Source organism: Zalophus californianus, chromosome 16 (genome assembly GCF_009762305.2).
Source record: "Zalophus californianus isolate mZalCal1 chromosome 16, mZalCal1.pri.v2, whole genome shotgun sequence".
In the NCBI taxonomy this organism is placed as follows: Eukaryota; Metazoa; Chordata; class Mammalia; order Carnivora; family Otariidae; genus Zalophus; species Zalophus californianus.
The window spans coordinates 221,833-239,523 of record NC_045610.1 but is presented as its reverse complement, the minus strand read 5'-3'; the positions used below and the strand labels follow the sequence as shown (position 1 = coordinate 239,523).

General features: G+C 42.6%; 1 protein-coding gene across 3 annotated transcripts in view; it reads left to right on the top strand.

Moving 5' to 3' along the window:
* ANKFY1 (ankyrin repeat and FYVE domain containing 1) overlaps positions 1 to 17,691 on the top strand; it is an 86,917-nt gene that overhangs the window by 31,918 nt on the left and 37,308 nt on the right. For all 3 annotated transcript variants that reach the window (XM_027624834.2, XM_027624836.2, XM_027624835.2), the window contains exons 4-5: positions 11,040 to 11,175; positions 16,909 to 17,032. In XM_027624834.2, the coding sequence (XP_027480635.2) occupies positions 11,040 to 11,175; positions 16,909 to 17,032 (260 nt within the window). The remainder of the gene's footprint in view (positions 1 to 11,039; positions 11,176 to 16,908; positions 17,033 to 17,691) is intronic.

Sequence of the window (17,691 nt, the reverse complement as noted above, 5' to 3'; positions counted from 1 at the left end):
GATGGTCCCAGTAGTTTGGGGCTCATGAAATTGGTACTCTTGCACACGGCCAGTCATATTGCAGATGGCCCTGACAATTTTAGAAAGCAGACAGCTGAGTCTTTCTTTGAACCTCATCATTGACTTTGTCAGTTGGATTCTGCCATAGGAAATTCAGACAGCATAGATACTTATCATAGTTTTATGTGTAATTGTGAAATATTGAATGCAATCAAAATGAGTAAGAATGGAGAGCAAACAAAATGATGTAAGAACACAGAGACTTGCATTAAGGTATAAAAAGCCTCATTCAAACATTAAAATTTTGCTTTTACTTTTTTAGTACATCATAACATTTAAGAGCAGCTTTAACTCACTGACCACAAGACTGCATCACTGTGAGTCAGGAGATTAGAAAATGTTTAGTTTAGGGAAAGTATCACGTTTATGTCTTTAAATGTCTTTGGACTCCTTCCTGTTATAAATACTAAGTATGGTTTGGTCTTGAAAGTTAGCTTTCGAGAGTGATCCACAGCAGAGCAAGCGTTTTGTGGCTTCTGTAGATCAGGCACCTCCTAAGGTGGCTGAGAGTACAGCCTGTGGAGTTGTTAACTTTATACAGTTTATCCATGAAATTGTCATGGGGGCGAGTTCGTGGAGGTGGACCGATTCCCTGCTCCACTGTGTGCTTTGTCCAGCAGTCCTGCAGCATTTCCGTGTGTGTGTGTGTGTGTGTGTGTGATATACGCAGCTGGGGGTGCCTCCGAAGCCGTGTGTGTGTGTGTGTGTGTGTGTGTGTGTGTGTTATGAGATATGCAGCTGGGGTGCCTCCGAAGCCGTGTGTGTGTGTGTGTGTGATGCGATACGCAGCTGGGGGTGCCTCTGAAGCTGTGTGTGTGTGTGTGTGTGTGTGTGTGTGTGTGTTATGAGGTATGCAGCTGGGGGTGCCTCGGAAGCTGTGTGTGTGTGTTATGAGATACGCAGCTGGGGGTGCCTCAGAAGCCGTGTGTGTGTGTGTGTGTGTGTGTGTGTGTGTGATGCGATATGCACTAACCCCGCATGGCGGCCAGCAGTTTGAGGGAGATTGGAAATAAGCTCTTGTAAACAAGTGTATAAATAGCTCAGAAGCAATGTTTTAAGTGGTTGAACTGTTCCACACTAATAGAGTTGATAAAATCGTTTTATCAATTTATTGGTGTTTTGTTTCTTCAAAATTATTCCATCCACCTCACAGATGGCAGACACTTTTCAAGGCACTAGGGGACATAGCAGTGAATAAAATTAAATTCCTGTTTGCATGGAACTTACATTCTGAGATTGATTTTCTGAGTTCCACGTTTTCTTTTGAAGTTCTTGTGTAACTGGTATTTCTTAAAACTCAAAATAAACACAACTTTAATTGTGTTAATTGTAAAAATTTTAGCCTGTGTTGGTGAAGCTAGAGTAGGGCATTTAATGCCAAGTATTTAAAACGTGCTGGGATAGAGGAGCCTCTTTCTAGCGCATACATTGTTGCAGAGAGTACAGTGTGTGGTGTCTGGTCCGATGCCCAGATCTAGTTGTGACAAAGTATCAGACAAACCCAGATTGAACATTCCAGAGCATAACTGGCCAGTGTCACTCAAGTCTGTTAGGGTCCTGAAAGGTAAGAATCTGTTACAGATTGGAGGTCAAGGGGACAATGAAATGCAGTGTGGATTCTGGACCATAAAAAGGACGTTAATGGGAAAATTGGCAAAATGTGCAAAGGTCTGTAATTAGGTAACGGTATCGTATCAGTCCTAATTACCTGGTTTTGACTGTTGTCCGATGGTTGTGTAAGATGTTCATAGAACGGGAGGATGGGAACTCTGGAACTTTTCTGTAGTCTGACATTATTTCAGAACACAGAGATGAAAGATGGGAATTAGCTTCTTTATTATCTGAGCTGTAAAGAGATGTTTACGGTCCTGCGGTCCCCTGGGAAGGGAAGGGGTAGGAGAGCTCGCTCAGCCGGTGCCCAGACCCGCCGGGCGCCGCCCGCGGCTTCGGCCGCCTCTGCGGGCGCTGGCGCAGGCGTGGCTCGCCGTCTGAGGGGCTCCGCCGCGCTGGAGCGGCTGCTCTGCGGGGGGACGCTCCTGTGTGCGTTCTCCAGCACAGCCCTCGTGCCTCGCTGGCAGAACTGCGTGTGGCGGTGAGTCCGTCGGCCCCTGAGGTGCGTCCCTTCCAGATCCCGGAGGGCGTCGCCCGCCCTCCTGTGGCGCCTGGTTGGAGCGCCCCCTGGAGGCCGCCCTGTGCCCGCAGCGCGGGGGGCGCCAGGCTCCACGCGGCGCAGCGCGCCGCCCGGGCGTCCGCGGGGGGTTTTGGTAAGAGAAACAGCGGTGCTTGACGTCGGTGGGACACCGTGTGAACTGCTAGCTCCGGGTGGCTCCGTGTCCGTGTTAGAGCGTGCTGCGTTCCTCTGGAGGGTGTCCGGGGTGGCTTTAAAGTATGCCCATCAGTGATTTGACACCGCTCCCTCCCAGTGCGGGGCCCTGATTCCCCGTCCCTCCGTAGAGGCTGACTGAGCTCGGCGTGCAGGTGGTGGTGGGAGGGACGAGGTGGCTCAGTCGGTGAAGCGTCTGCCTTCCGCTCAGGTCCTGATCCCGGGCTCCGGCGATCGAGCCCCAGTCAGGGTCCCGGCTCCGCGGGGGGCCTGCTGCTCCCCGTCTGGGCACGCATGCGTGTTCGCGCGCGCTCTCTGACAAATAAATAAAATCTTAAAAAAAAAAGGGACAGCAGGTTCCTCCAGAGACAGGTTTGTGGATGCATCGTGACTTCCTCCTTGGTTTCTCTTTGGGAGCAGCTAGCCACTGTGTCTGAGGACATCATATAGCCTTGTGGGCTCCTGCTGACGGCTCAGACCCCTTGCCAGAGATCCTCTGGGAGCCTTGGAAAATCTGTGGTGGTATCCCTTACTCAATCCTGGTGTCGCTCTTGTTTTTTTCCTAATTATTGGCTATGTTGACTTTGTGTTTTTGTTTAAAATAGTCTTTTAATACTAGTCATAGCAGCAGTTTAGTGTAGTCATGACTGTTTGGTGGTCGAGCTCTACGTGCTCCACCTGTATACAGTGACTTGTCTTTAGAACGGCATTTTGAGGGGAGTACCGTTGTTGGCTCCCAGTTCATAAATGAGGAAACTGTGAGGCACAGTCACATTGAGGAACTCACCCTGGTCACACAGTAGGAAGTATGCGAGCTGGGATTTGAACCCAGCCCTTTTGGCTACAGAATCCATTCCATTAACCATAGTGTTGTGCGGCCTTTCACTTTTGGTTTCTTTTGTTTCTAACTTCACTGAGATGCAAAGGAAGTGAAATAAATTGCCCATACTAAAAGTGTACAGTTTGATCATTTTTGACATAATTGTGAAACCATCACATGGAATGACAAACACTTTCACCTCCCTAAAATTTCCTCCCATGTCTTTTTAATCCATCCCTTTTCCATCCACATCCCCAGGCAACCACTGATTGATTGGCTTTCATTCATTGTAGAGTAGCTTGCATTTTCTAAACTTGTGTAAAAACAGACTCATGGAGTGTGTAATATCTTTTGCCCAGCTTCACTCACTCAACATACAGATTGTGAGATTCGTCCAAAATCTCTGTATGCTGTGGTTTCAGCTGCTCATTCTTTGTTACTGCTGAGTAGTATCCAGTGTGTGCATGTACCACAATGTGTTGTTTCAGGGACCTGCTGGTGGATGTTTGGTTGGTACAAATGAAGTTTGTATGCTCGATTGTATGTGTTTGTTTTTCTCTTGGGGTGCCTAAGTTTAGTGTTGGGAATCTCCTGAAAATGGATGAAATGGATATAGACTGCACACCCCATGAGCGGTGTGCGGAAGAGCTCCCATGCTCTAGAGCCTTACTGACCTCGTAGGCAGGTGGTTTTTTCTTACAGCGTTCACCATACGAAGGGATGTGGAGTGTAGTGTGGCTCTGAGGACCAGTAATGTTAAGCATTGTCTCCTGTTATTGATCATTTGTGTGTCTTCTTTTGGGAAGTGTGGGTTCGCATCTTTTGCCCTTTTAAAAATTGGGTTGTCTTCTCAGTTTTGAATTGTAAGCATTGTGTATATAATATGGATACAAGTTATTTGTCTGAAAGCATGCATTCCTACCTTGTTCCTGATCTCGGAGGGAAGCAGTGAGATCTTTCATCCTCCATATTACCTGTTGATTGTAGGGTTTTTGTAGATGTGCTTTATCAATTTGAGGATTCCTAGTGTTCTGAGATGTTCTAAGACGTGGTTTTGAATTTTGTCAAACACTTTTTTATCTATTGAAATGACTCTAGTTTTTTTTACCTTTATGCCGTTAATATAGGAAATTACATTGATTTTTTTTCCAACGTTAAACTAGCTTTGCATTCCTGGTCTAAACGCCACGTGGTCACTATGTATTGTCATCTAAGTTGTGGACTTTACAGGTTCTCTTATTATCCATTTACTTATTTATTTAAAGATTTTATTTATTTACTTATCAGAGGGAGAGAGCACCGGCAGGGGGAGCTGCAGGCAGAGCAGGCAGAGGGAGAAGCAGGCTCCCCGCTGAGCAAGGAGCCTGATGTGGGGCTCGATCCCAGGACCCTGGGATCATGACCTGAGCCGAAGGCAGACGCTTAACTGACTGAACCACCCAGGTGTCCCAGATTATTTATTTTTGATCTTCTGTTTTCATACAAGGATTTAAAATTCCACGTTTCCCTCTAAGCACTGCTGTAGCTGCATCTTGCAGATTCTGGTATGTTGTCATTTAGGTCAGGGTATGTTCTAATTTTCTTTGTGATTTCCTTGACCCATGAATTATTTGGAAGTATGTTGCTTAGTTTCCAGATGTTTGGAGTCTTCCTAGATACTTTATCATGACTAATTTATTTTCATTTTCCTTTTTTCTTTTTTTGAACGAGCGAGAGCAAGTGCATGCACATGATGGAGGGTGGGTGGGACAGAGGGAGAGGGAGAGAGAGAATCTTAAGCAGGCTCCATGCCCAGTGCAGAGCCTGACGTGGGCTCGAGCTCACAACCCTGAGATGATGACCTGAGCCAAAATCAAGAGTCGGATGCCTAACCAACTGAGAAACCCAGGCACCTGGGACTAATTTCTTATTTAATTCTGTTATTGTCAAATAACATACTTTATATGATTTTGATCCTTTTAAATTTATTGACACTTGTTCTACAGCTCAGTATATGGTCTATCTTGGTGCACATAAATGCACTTGAGAAGAAAGTGTATTCTGCAGTTGTTGGAGATAGTGCTTTTTATGTGTCCATTAGATCAGTGTATTTGATAATATTGTTCAGACCTTCTCTATATTTTTTTTTCTATTGTGTCCAGTTCTGTCAGTGCCTTGAAGGTGGGTGTTAACATCTGCTATAATTTCAGGATTGTCAATGTCTCCCTTCAGTTCTGTTCATTTTTCTTCATATATTTTGGGCCTTGTCATTATACACATATACCTTTATTATGACTTCCTGATGAAGTGTGGCTTTTATCATTTTGAAATGATAAAATTTATTTCTGCTAATGCTCTATGTCTTGAAGTCTGTTTCTGATAGGAGATAGTCACTCTGGGCTCCTTACACTTACTGTGTACAGGGTATATTTTTTTGTATTTGTTTACTTTCACCTTGTCTGTATCTTTCTATGGAAATGTGTCCCTTGTGGGCAGCACATGATGAGGTCTTGCTGTTTTATCGCTTCTTTTTAAGTGGAGTGCTTAGACCACCAATATTTAATGTGATTATTTTTATGATGAAGGCTACCGTGTTTTTTTCTGTTGGACCCAGCTTTTTTCTCGGCTTCTCATTTTATTGCCTTCTTTGGGATAATTTGGATATTTAGTATTCAATTTAGATTTTTTTTTTTTTTAAAGATCTATTTATTTTCAGTGAGAGAGAGAGCGTGCACAGGTGGGAGGGGCAGAGGAAGAAGGAGAGAGTCTGAAGCGGATTCTACGCTGGGCGCAGAGTTCCACTCGGGGCTCTATCTCATGACCCTGCGATCATAACCCGAGCCAAAATCAAGAGTTGGCAGCTTAACTGACTGTGCCACCAGGTGCTTCCCCACCCCCTAGTTTTTTTTTTTTTTAAAGATTATTTATTTTTAGAGAGAGCCAAGTATTCCATTTAGATTTACTCACTTCTTGACTATCTCTCTTTATATTATTGTTTAGTGATTGATCTAGGGCAAAGTTCCTCAACTTCAGCATTGTTGATATTTTGGACTCTTTAATTCTTTGTTTTGGGAGCTGTACTGTGCATTGCAGGGTATTTACCCACTAGACGCCAATAGCACTCCCCCACTTTGACAACCAGAAATATCACTGGACGTTGTGAGGGGTCCCTTGGGGGGCAAAATCGGCCCTGGTTGAGAACTACTGTAGGGATTACAATATATATACCCCTCACTTCTTATAGAATATTTATAGTCCGTGGTCTCTTTGTACTTTGCAACCATATAGGTCCCTTTCACGCTTTGACCACGGACCTTAACGGTATAGCCGTCACAGTGTTCCATGTACATCCCTGGAAAATCCCACTCTTCACAATCATTCATGCTTCAGCAAACTTAACAGGATTAAAAAGTCATTTATATTTACTCAGATATTTCTATTTCTTCAGTTCTTCCTTCATTTGTCAAGATCCATGTTTCCTTCTGGTATCATTTCTCCTCATCCTGAAGAACTTCTTTTAACATTTGCTTATAGACCAAGTCTGTTAATGACAGATTTTTTTCCCTCATCTGAGGAAGTCTTTATTTTGCCTTTGTGTCTAAAGGATATTTTCCTGGATATAGACACTTGAGTTGACAGCTCTCTTTTTGTAAGGAACTTTAAAAATGTTGTTCACTTTGTTCTGGCCTCTGTGGTTTCTGTTGGGAAATCTGCAGTCATGGGGATCTTTTGTCTATATGTAATGGATGTTTTTCTCTAGTTGCTTTCAAGACTCTTTATCTTATTTTTTAATTTTTAATCATAGTAAAAAATATTTAACATAAAATTTCTCTCTGTTCTTCAGATAGGATAATTTCTGTTGGCCTGTCTTCAAGTTTGCTGACTTTTTCTGCTGCCATTTTCATTCTGCTGTTGAGCCCATTGAGTTTTTATCAACATATATTGTATTCTTCATTCTGTAATTTCCACTTGTTCCTTTTTTAGTTATATGCTGAAAATTTCTATTTTTAAAATTTTACGTGTGTTTTCCTTTACCTTCTGGAGCATAGTTACACCAGATGCTTTCATGTCTTTGATAAATTCAGTATTTGGTCATCTGGGGGTTAGAATATGTTGTCTTTTGCCTTGAGAAATGGCCATATTTTCCTGATTTTTTTTTTTTTCCCTATCAAATGATTTTGGATTGTATCCTGGACATTGTGATTACGTTTTGTAGACTCTGGGTCCTGTATCATCCTCTGGAAAATATTGAATCTCTGTAAATTCAGACTGAAAGTTGTTTCACCTTCTGTGGGTAGTGGCTCATACATCACTGCAATTCTTTTTTTTTTTTTTTTTTTTAAGATTTTATTTATTTATTTGATAGAGAATGACACAGCGAGAGAGGGAACACAAGCAGGGGGAAGTGGGAGAGGGAGAGGCAGGCTTCCCGTGGAGCAGGGAGCCCGATGCGGGGCTCGATCCCAGGACCCTGGGATCATGACCTGAGCCGAAGGCAGACGCTTAACCGACTGAGCCACCCAGGCGCCCCTTTCACTGCAATTCTTGAAGCTAGGCTGGGACTCTTCCATACATGAGTATCTCAGAGGTAAAGCCTTTGTTCATACACAAAATGAGATTTTCCTTGCTCTTCAGCTCTGCCAGACCCCTTTCCTTGGTGCACCTGGCCAGAAAGATGGAATTTTTACTAGAGGGTTACGCATCCACATGGTCACCATACCAGTGTGGATCCCTAACTGGGGTCTGTCCTCAGGGTAAAGCCATAGGGAAAAAAAAAATGGGGCAACTCATCCAGCACGGTTGCTTCTTCAAGTTTTCCTCCCTCTACAGCTCAGCTACTTTTGTGTACTTTTTAGAATCATCAGGTAGTTGTTTTTTGGTGCTTTGTCTAGAGTTTTTGGCTAGAATCAGTTAAAGTGCGATGGGTTGTTACCCTGCCGAGACAGAACTAGAACGTCTGTCCTTTTATTACTTTTTGATAAGGGATGATTTAGAAGTATGGTTTGGGGTTTATTTTTATTCCCAGGAAGTTATAGTTAAGGGTGCATCCTTAAAATGACTGAAGAGCACGCTTTTACTGATAAAAGATGCCGTCTATCACAATTTTTTAATTTTATGAATCAAAAACTTTTGTGTAAAGTAAATGAAGAAAAAATAGTTGGAAACTTGAAGACAATTGAGTTAAACCAGAGTCATAGTAGGATACTCAAAATACTTTTCTCAGTATTTTAGATTAAATACAGGATTTAAGGGCGTCTGCCTTCGGCTCAGGTCACGATCCCAGGGTCCTGGGATCGAGCCCCGCATCGGGCTCCCTGCTCCGCGGGGGGCCTGCTTCTCCCTCTCCCGCTCCCCCTGCTCGTGTTCCTGCTCTCACTGTGTCTCTCTCTGTCAAATAAATAAATAAAATCTTCAAAAAAAAATAAATACAGGATTTAAGTAACGAAATTAATTTCCTCAGTATGCTTCATTTAATGGCTAATTGCCTACCAGTAAGTTTATTCCCATTCTTTCCAAATGTATTATAAAGCACTTTTTAAAAATGAAATCAAAACTACAACCAGAAAACCTGGCCATATAGAAAATCTCAAGTTCTCTGCAAAACGTGGCTCTGTGCACCCTGGACTACTGGGAAGTCAGAAGTTGAGGTGTTTTTTTTCTTTTGATCCCTGCAGTCGCGGAGTTTTACCAGCTTGTGTGCTGGGCCTGCTGAGGGCCTCTCACAGCAGGTATACCACACAGGTCGTGGAGGCCGACTGGCTTCACTTCTCAGAGTCTATTCCTTTTGCGTCTCCTCTTGGTTTATAGGCTCATTGAATTGAACAGCCATTTGTGTGAGTAGATTGGTAGCAGGCGACGGCATATGCACCTAAAAGCACATACCCTCCTCCTGGCTCAGTGCTCTCTGCCCACCTTGTACCCATGGCTGCTTTAGGCAGAGTCTCAGAGTGAATTTATTTTCACTGTAGTTTGGAGATGAAGGGGAGAGTCAAGACAGGAGTGGGAATGCTTGGAGATCACTTGAACTTTATTACTTCATTTGAAGTTTTGAGGGCTCCCAGGAAATCCCCGCTGATTGTGGTTTTTAAGAAAATTATTTAGGTTTTGACTTATCAATTGTCAAGTTTATTGATTTGGATAATCGGGGGAGGGTTATTAAAGGACACCAGCCAAATTCTAAAACAGAATCAGGGCGCCTGGGTGGCTCATTCAGTCAAGCATCTGGCTCTTAATTTCAGCTCAAGTCATGATCCCGGAGTCCTGGGATTAAGCCTCACGTCGGGCTCCACGCTGGGTGTGAAGCCTGCTTAACATTCTCTCTTTCCTTCTCTCTGTCCCTCCTCCTCCAAAATAAATAAATAAATAAATAAATAAAAAATAAGCCCAAAGAAAAATTAGTTATAGATCCTACCAGGGTTAATATTTTAGTGTATATTCTTCCAGTGTCTCAACGGATAGACAGGGGCACCTGGCTGGCTCATTCAGTGGAGCATGTCGAGCATGTGATTCTTGGCCTTGGAGTCATGAGTTTGAGCCCCATGTTGAGTGTAGAGATTACTTAAAAAAAAAAGAAGACCGATAGTCTATTTATGGCCATACCACCCTGAATGTCCTCAGTCTTGTCTCATCTTAGAAGCTAAACAGGGTTGGATCTGGTTACTGTTTGGATGGGAGACAGACACAAAGCTTTGTGATTTTGTGTGTGTGTGTGTGTGTGTGTATACATAATCATACACATATATATACACACACACACAAGAGCTCAAAAAAATGAGATCATTTAATACATGTATTTTTAGCCTTTCTGAATAATTTTAATTGATGCAAAATTTTCCAGTGTGAAAATTTTGAAAAAATTTTTGAAAAAATCTTAAAGATTTTTGTTCCAGTTTTTTGTTATTAAAAATAATACTATCTTGGGGGGATGGGTTAGCCTGGTGATGGGTATTAAAGAGGGCATGTTCTGCGTGGAGCACAGGGTGTTTTACACAAACAATGAATCATGGAACACTACATCAAAAACTAGTGATGTAATGTATGGTGATTAGCATAACATAAAAAAATTAAAGAAAAAAGATAATGAAAGGATCAAATAAAAAAATAATACTATCTTGACTGTCTTAGTATACATATTTCTCTGTATTTGCTCAGTTATTAGGGTAATAATCTCATGTATAATTGGTGTGTAAGAGGTTATGTACTTTTTAGGAATCTTTGAGAGACAAAAAATATATTCTAGTTTTGTGTTTTGTAGTTACTGGTAAGGTTTAATGAACATTTTTAGTTAACTTTGTGAATTACCATTCATAGCTGTTGCCCATTTTCCAATTGGTTATCCATGTTTTCATGTTTATTTATAAGATCTTTTCATTGGAATATAAACTCTTTGTCCTATATTCAAAATATTTTCCCCCAATTTATTTGATTTACATCTTTTTTTTTTTTTTTTTTTTTTTTTAAGAGAGAGGGGGTTAGGGAAGGGGATGGGGGAGAGGGAGAGAGAGACTCTTAAGCAGACTCCAGGCCGATGCGGGGCTTGATCTCACAATCCTGAGATCGTGACCTGAGCTGAAATCAAGACTCGGACGCTCAACCGACTGAGCTACACAGGCGCCCCTTGACTTACATCTTTAGTAGTTTACTTCTCTTACTTACCACCCTTTGCAAAACTTGAACATTTTTCTGAAGTCAGATGCTGCCCAGAATGCTTAATTGCCATTTTTGATGGCTGCATGATATTTCTTTGAGTTGAGGGTACCACAATTTACTCTATTAGCCTAAAATTTTAGGGATCCTCAAGCAGACTTAAGTGTGTCATTGGTGCTTTGTTTTCAGTGTGTCTCTTTCCTTAACCAGATGCTAACCCTGAGGTGACAAGGACGATGCTCCGTTGGATCTACACGGATGAGCTGGAGTTCAGAGAGGATGACGTGTTCCTGACTGAGCTGATGAAGCTGGCGAATCGGTTTCAGCTACAGCTCCTCAGGGAGAGGCAAGTCCCAGCACATCTATTCAGGCACCTCACATGGTGGTGGCTGAGCTTTAATTGTGCCAGGCTCTGGGAAAACAGCTTCTTCTGCTAATGTAAATAACTTCTGCAAGGTTTTTTTTTAAAGGCAGTAGTGGGGAGAGAATTTTATCTCCCTTGCTTTGTGTTAATTTGTAAGCTGAATTTTGCCAAAGCTTTTAGGTATTCTCTTTTCTTTCACTGATTTTTTTTTTTTAAACCTGGGATTACATAATTGTGTGAGCTGATAAACTGAATATGAACTAATTCAGATTATAGTGTCCAGACCCTCAGCTTACCCTCTGGTACCACTTCTTGTGATATTTATTCTACTTTGTGATGGGATATATGTACTTGGGGAAGTCCTTGGTCATATTCTTTTTGTTAGAAACTCATTAATGCCTGAATTAATACACAAGAGTGTACAGCTCAGTCAGTTTCATAGACAGTGTTTATGAAACAAGCTCTTACTGCATTTGTTACCGCTTTTTAGGTTCCCAAGGAGACCGCCTTTTGTTTTTTTTATATTGCATTTTCTCTGTTGCTCTCCCAAGTCGGCCTTCCAGAGCAACAGAAGACAAAGTGTCACACCTGTGATGTCATGCAAAATGCCCTCTGGTTTCTGTTGGGGATGTGGCCCTTGGTGGTCATTTTGGTTGGTGGAATGTCTTTTACATCATTTAGTGATCTTTTGTATCCCCTTGGGTGCTGCAGGAGTGGCTTTTCTCCTGGGTGAGTGAAGGGATGGTTTCCACCATCAAGAGGTACTCCCCCTGTTGTGTTGCCCTCAGAGAGCCTAGAGCTGCTTGCTCCTTCCATCACGGGACTAGTGTTTACCGGGCCGCCATGCCCCACGTGAATGAGTTACTCAGGTTCCTCCTAATGCTCTATGATTGACGTCAGCTTGAGTGCATTTTAATATCTAAATCCAATAACAACAACAACAACAACAACAACAACAACAAAACCCAAACAGGTTTAAGGTAGGCACATATGGTATTCAGTTAGCAAAGCTAACTTGACTGTGGAGGCCTTGCTGTGAACTCTGGTTTGTTTGGGTGAGTGTTTGAACCATCTGAGTGAATTGAAAATGATTTTAATTAGATTGAATATGATTTGTATCTTTTCTTTTTCCAGATTTACTGAGCTTTTTTCCATTGACCTTGTCAAACTCGCCTGTAAATTAAATTGCTTTGATAAAAATGCCTTGGGGTTGGAGTAGTTTAGGTAATTGTAATTTGTGTAATGGATTCTTTAATTAAAATGTTTGTTTATTGACTGGTTAGGCTTCTTAGTCATCAACATTACCAGATGCTCAATTTTGTACCGTTGGATGTGGGCATTAAGTTGTTATCTCTTGCTGTGGCACTGGAAGACACGGGGTGGGCGGAGGTCAAATGTCGGCTTTTAAAAGGTCGCAGAGTGCCCACTGCTGTGCGCAGGCGGAATCACACATCTGAGATAGTAAGTGAAGGGTTGTCACAAATGTGTGCAGGTCAGTATGAAGTAGGTGTCGCTCATGTTTGTCATGTCGGGATCGCGGAGGTTTGGGATTGCTATCACCAGTTTGATGAAAAGGAAGTTTTTTTGCTAAGTGTTATCAGAAAGATATTTTTTTTAAGAGAATTAGTAGTAAATGCTAAAAATTGATAGTTGCTATAATAGTTGTTTTCCTGATTATAAAATACAAGCTCAGCATATGTCATTTGGAAAATATAGAATAATATAGAGAGAAAACCCTAAGTTATCTGTAATTCAGCCACTGTTAACGTTTCGTTGTCTCTCCTGTCAGTACCTTTTCCACGCCTCCTGTTCATGCACATGGGAGTGATACTGAAACTAGACAGGAGTTCGTGAGATGCTTAATAATTCAGCCTTGATTTTGTACTTTGAAAATTGTTTTTGTACATCTGTATCCTTTTAGTGCTCTAAAAATAAAAACATGTATGAACAACAAAATTCCTTCAGAGGAAAGTTGGTCTGTCCTGCTACTGTTGGAAGAGAAGATAAGAACTAAGAATCTGAATTTTTAAATAAGATGACATGGTCTTCTATGTAAATGTAAATTTATGTTACGTAAGCCATGTCTGTTACTAGTTACACGGTTTTCGAATAGTGAATGGCATTTTTGGGGACCCCAGGGTGAGGTGGCAATGAAGTTTTCTTCCGGTTGAAACAAAACGTCTGCCTTCGGGAAACACATTTGAGTATCTTGGTACGAATGTCATTTGGCAGCAGAAAGGAGAAGGGGATTTGTCTGTCAAAGTGCTTTGCAAAGGCCTCTGCAAGTAGGAGTCAGTAGTCCCTGCGGTAGGACGTTAGGATGGCAGTACCTGGGTATTTGTCATTGTAAAATCGAGAAGTGTCATGCATGTAAGCAGAGGACTTTTCTCCTGGAACGCTCTGATTTCATAGCCAGGTCACGATCAGTTGGTGGAACATTGCTCAGAAATAAACACTGTTGCTCATTCCAGTAACTTAGATACTGTAACAGTGTGATTGATAAGTGCCCTGTGGGGGATGCTTCCTTACACCACCTCACCTGTGGTACTTAGAAACAGAGAACTTAAGCATCCGCCTTGGCATAGAATGGGTGCCTGTGCTGGATGGAGAAGGGGTGGCAAGATTGTTCTCTTCCCCCCCGGTCTCATTGGGGAGCTTTGTTCCTCATTCTTCTCAGGTCTTTGTTACGACTTCCCTCCTTCCTTCCCCATATCCCTCCCACGTGCATGGCCTTTTCCACGTCACCTGCGAAAACTGAGAATTATCTGCTAGTCAGTCATTTTTCACTGTAGTATGAAACCAGTCCGTGTTGGTTATAAACTCTGCTGCTGCCTTGAGAAGGCCCTCAAACTGATGAGCACACCAGTTATGTACCATAGACTCTGCAGGGTTCACTTAGCTTCCTTTATCTGACCCTCTGAGCTAGAGCAGTGTCCTTACTGTACGGAGCAGGAGACAAGGGGCACTGGGAGTTCAGTGGATCTCCATTCAGGTCTTTCTTACCTCACAGTGCAGTGCTCTCAGTGCTGTTCCGCCCTTGTGATCAGAAGAGGGTTTCTGTGGGAGCTGCAGGACAGATGAAGCTGCGGTAGGCTGCCAGGCCTCTGTGATGTCCTTGGAGGTGACCCTCATTTGGAGGGAGATGTGCAGGCAAGGGGGTGGAAGGACTGTGCCGTTGGCCTCCTTCCCGCCAGTCCCAGTTCTGCAGAGGCTCCCTGCGGCCTCCGGGAGTTTGGAGTCAGCTTCCTGGTGCTGCATCGCCTAGGCCAGGGTGTGTATTGGCTTTGTGCCAACGGGAGCCTGATGGCCTGTGTGACATACTGGGTGCTTTCTTATTAGTGAACGTGAGGGTCTTGTAGTGGTGTTGCTTGTTAGCAGCCTATTCAGACATCCATGGAGCCAGTTTTTCTGTCTTGATATGCTCTATAAATGAAGTTATGGACATATGTATTATACACTGGGTTACTGTGGGTCTACTGTGTGTACTTTGTGTACTATGTGTATACTGTGTGTATACTATGTGTACTGTGTGTACACTGTGTGTATACTGTGGTGTACTGTGTGTATACTGCGTGTTCTGTGAGTGTACTGTGCGTGTACTGTGTGTACTGTGCGTGTACTGTGTGTACTGTGTGTATACTGTGCGTGTACTGTGTGTACTGTGTGTGTACTGTGGTGTTGTGTGTATACTGTGTGTGTACTATATGTGTACTGTGTGTGTACTGTGTGTATGTGTGTGTACTGTGTGTTTGCTGTGTATACTGTGTACTTTGTGTATACCATGTGTGTACTGTGTGTATACTGTGTGTATACTGTGTATACTGTGTGTATACTGTGTGTATACTGTGTGTGTACTGTGTGTACTGTGTGTGTACTGTGTGTACTGTGCATGTAATGTGGTGTTGTGTGTGTACTGTGTGTATACTGTCTGTATGCTGTGTGTACTGTGTGTATACTGTGGTGTACTGTGTGTATACTGTGTGTATACTGTGTGTGTACTGTGCATATAATGTGCGTATACTGTGGTGTACTGTGTGTATACTGTGTGTATACTGTGTGTATACTGTGTGTATGCTGTGTGTACTGTGGGTGTACTGTGTGTATACTGTGTGTACTGCAGGTGTACACTGTGGTGTACTGTGGGTTCACTGGGTGTACTCTGTACTATGTGTGTACTGTGTATATACTGCGGGTGTACTCTGGGTGTACTGTGTGTGTGTACTGTTTATACTGTGTGTACTGTGGTGTACTGTGTGTATACTATGTGTATACTGTGTGTATTGTGTGTATACTGTGTGTACTGTGTACTGTGAGTGTACTGTGAGTATACTGTGTGTACTGTGGGTGTACTATGTGTGCACTGGGTGTATACTGTGGTGTACTGTGGGTTCACTGGGTATACTCTGTGTACTGTGTGTACTGTGTATATACTGTGGGTGTACTCTGTACTGTGTGTGTTCTTTGTGTATACTGTGTGTACTGTGTCTATACTGTGTGTATACTATGTGTACTGTGTGTATACTGTGTGTATACTGTGGTGTACTGTGTGTACTGTGTGTACACTGTGGTGTACTGTGTGTATACTGTGTGTATACTGTGTGTACTGTGTGTATACTGTGTGTATACTGTTTATACTTTGTGTACTGTGTGTATACTGTGTATACTGTGTGTATACTGTGTGTATACTGTGTGTACTGTGTGTATACTGTGTGTATACTGTTTATACTTTGTGTACTGTGTGTATACTGTGTATACTGTGTGTATACTGTGTGTATACTGTGTGTACTGTGTGTGTACTGTGTGTATACTGTGGTGTACTGTGTGTATACTGTGGTGTACTGTGTGTATACTGTGTGTACTGTGTGTGTACTGTGGGCATACTGTGTACTGTGAGTGTACTGTGTGTATACTGTGGTGTACTGTGTGTATACTGTGTGTATACTGTGTGTACTGTGGGTGTACTGTGTACTGTGGGTGTACTGTGTGTATAGTGTGTGTACTGCGGGTGTACTATGGGTGCACTGGGTGTATACTGTGGGTTCACTGGATGTACTCTGTGTACTATGTGTGTACTGTGTATATACTGCAGGTGTACTCTGGGTGTACTGTGTGTATACTGTGGGTTCACTGTGTGTAATCTGTGGGTATAATGGGTGAAACTCAGTTGTCTCCATTTTCTAGTGGGCTTTTAAATGTCAGCTTTAAAATTAATTCACATACCATACAGTTCACTTTTGGGAGAACTTTTCGGAGATGTTGATTTATTGAGGCATACATAGAGCCTCCTGTTTGAAGCTAATTTGAAGCCTCACTGGTGGCATAACAGAGCTGTGCTCGTGGGAACTGCACACATGTCCTGTACAGTTATATATGAAAGGAGTGAATTTGACCTATTATGTCTTTGAATTTGCAGGTGCCTGTGTATGATTAGTGAGTTTCATTGAATTACTTATAAGTCAGTTGGGGGGGTTATGCTTATCATGTTTATTTAGAGGTTATTTTGATTCTGACCAGAATGGTCAATGTGGTATAATGCAATTCTTGTACTTTTAAAATGTGGTAGCTCAGCTGTAAATCATTCCTAACTCCTCTGCTTATCTTGGACGTTAGTGTTATTGGACATAGACTGCCAGTATACCAGTCACAGCTTTGATTTGTTCGTTTATGAATCTGTTTGTCCTAATGATGCTATTCATCATTAATATTCTCTTGCAGATGTGAGAAGAGTGTTATGTCTCTGGTGAACGTCAGGAACTGTATTCGCTTCTATCAGACCGCGGAGGAGCTGAGTGCCAGCACGCTGATGAACTATTGTGCAGAAATTATTGCCAGTCATTGGGTGAGTGAGAGATTGAGGGCTGTGTGCAGAGCACCCTCACAGCAAGCCGGAGACCTGGGCTCGGGCCTGCTTCTGTGGAAAGTTACCTCTCTGGCTCCTACTCGGTTAGATGCCATGTGAGATTCTTCTGGGCTCTAAAAGTTTCATTCTGATTTGAGAGTAGAGAGGCAGAAGTTAGTTCAGGTTAAGAAACAGGCTTGGAACAAAGGGACATCTGCCTGCTCCCTCTGTCTGCAGAAGCTGCCCGCAGGCCTGGGGGCATCTCTGTGCTCTCCAGCACCTGGAGAGCAGCATCTTTAAGTTTCGATTTGCTCTTCTTCGGAAGTGTTCGTCATAAAGAACAGTTTTTGCATTTCTTTGTTGTCTTTGCATTTTTTAAAAAATCATGTCTAGTGCTATGTTTTATAAGCTAGTTCCTGCAAATTGTTTTGTACTTAACAACATTGTGTGAAAAGGTGTCTAAAATAATTGGATTGTAAAGAATTGAAACAGGAGTGGCATTCTTTCTGCTAAGATAGAAATTTAGATTTGCAGTAGTGGAGACCACCTGTGACTGGTGGGGGGGGACTCACCTCTGGAAATTGCGATTAACTCCGCAGCTGCCATCTTTGTAGGGAGTAAGGACCCTATTTCCCCACCCCCCTGGAGGGCATCTTGTG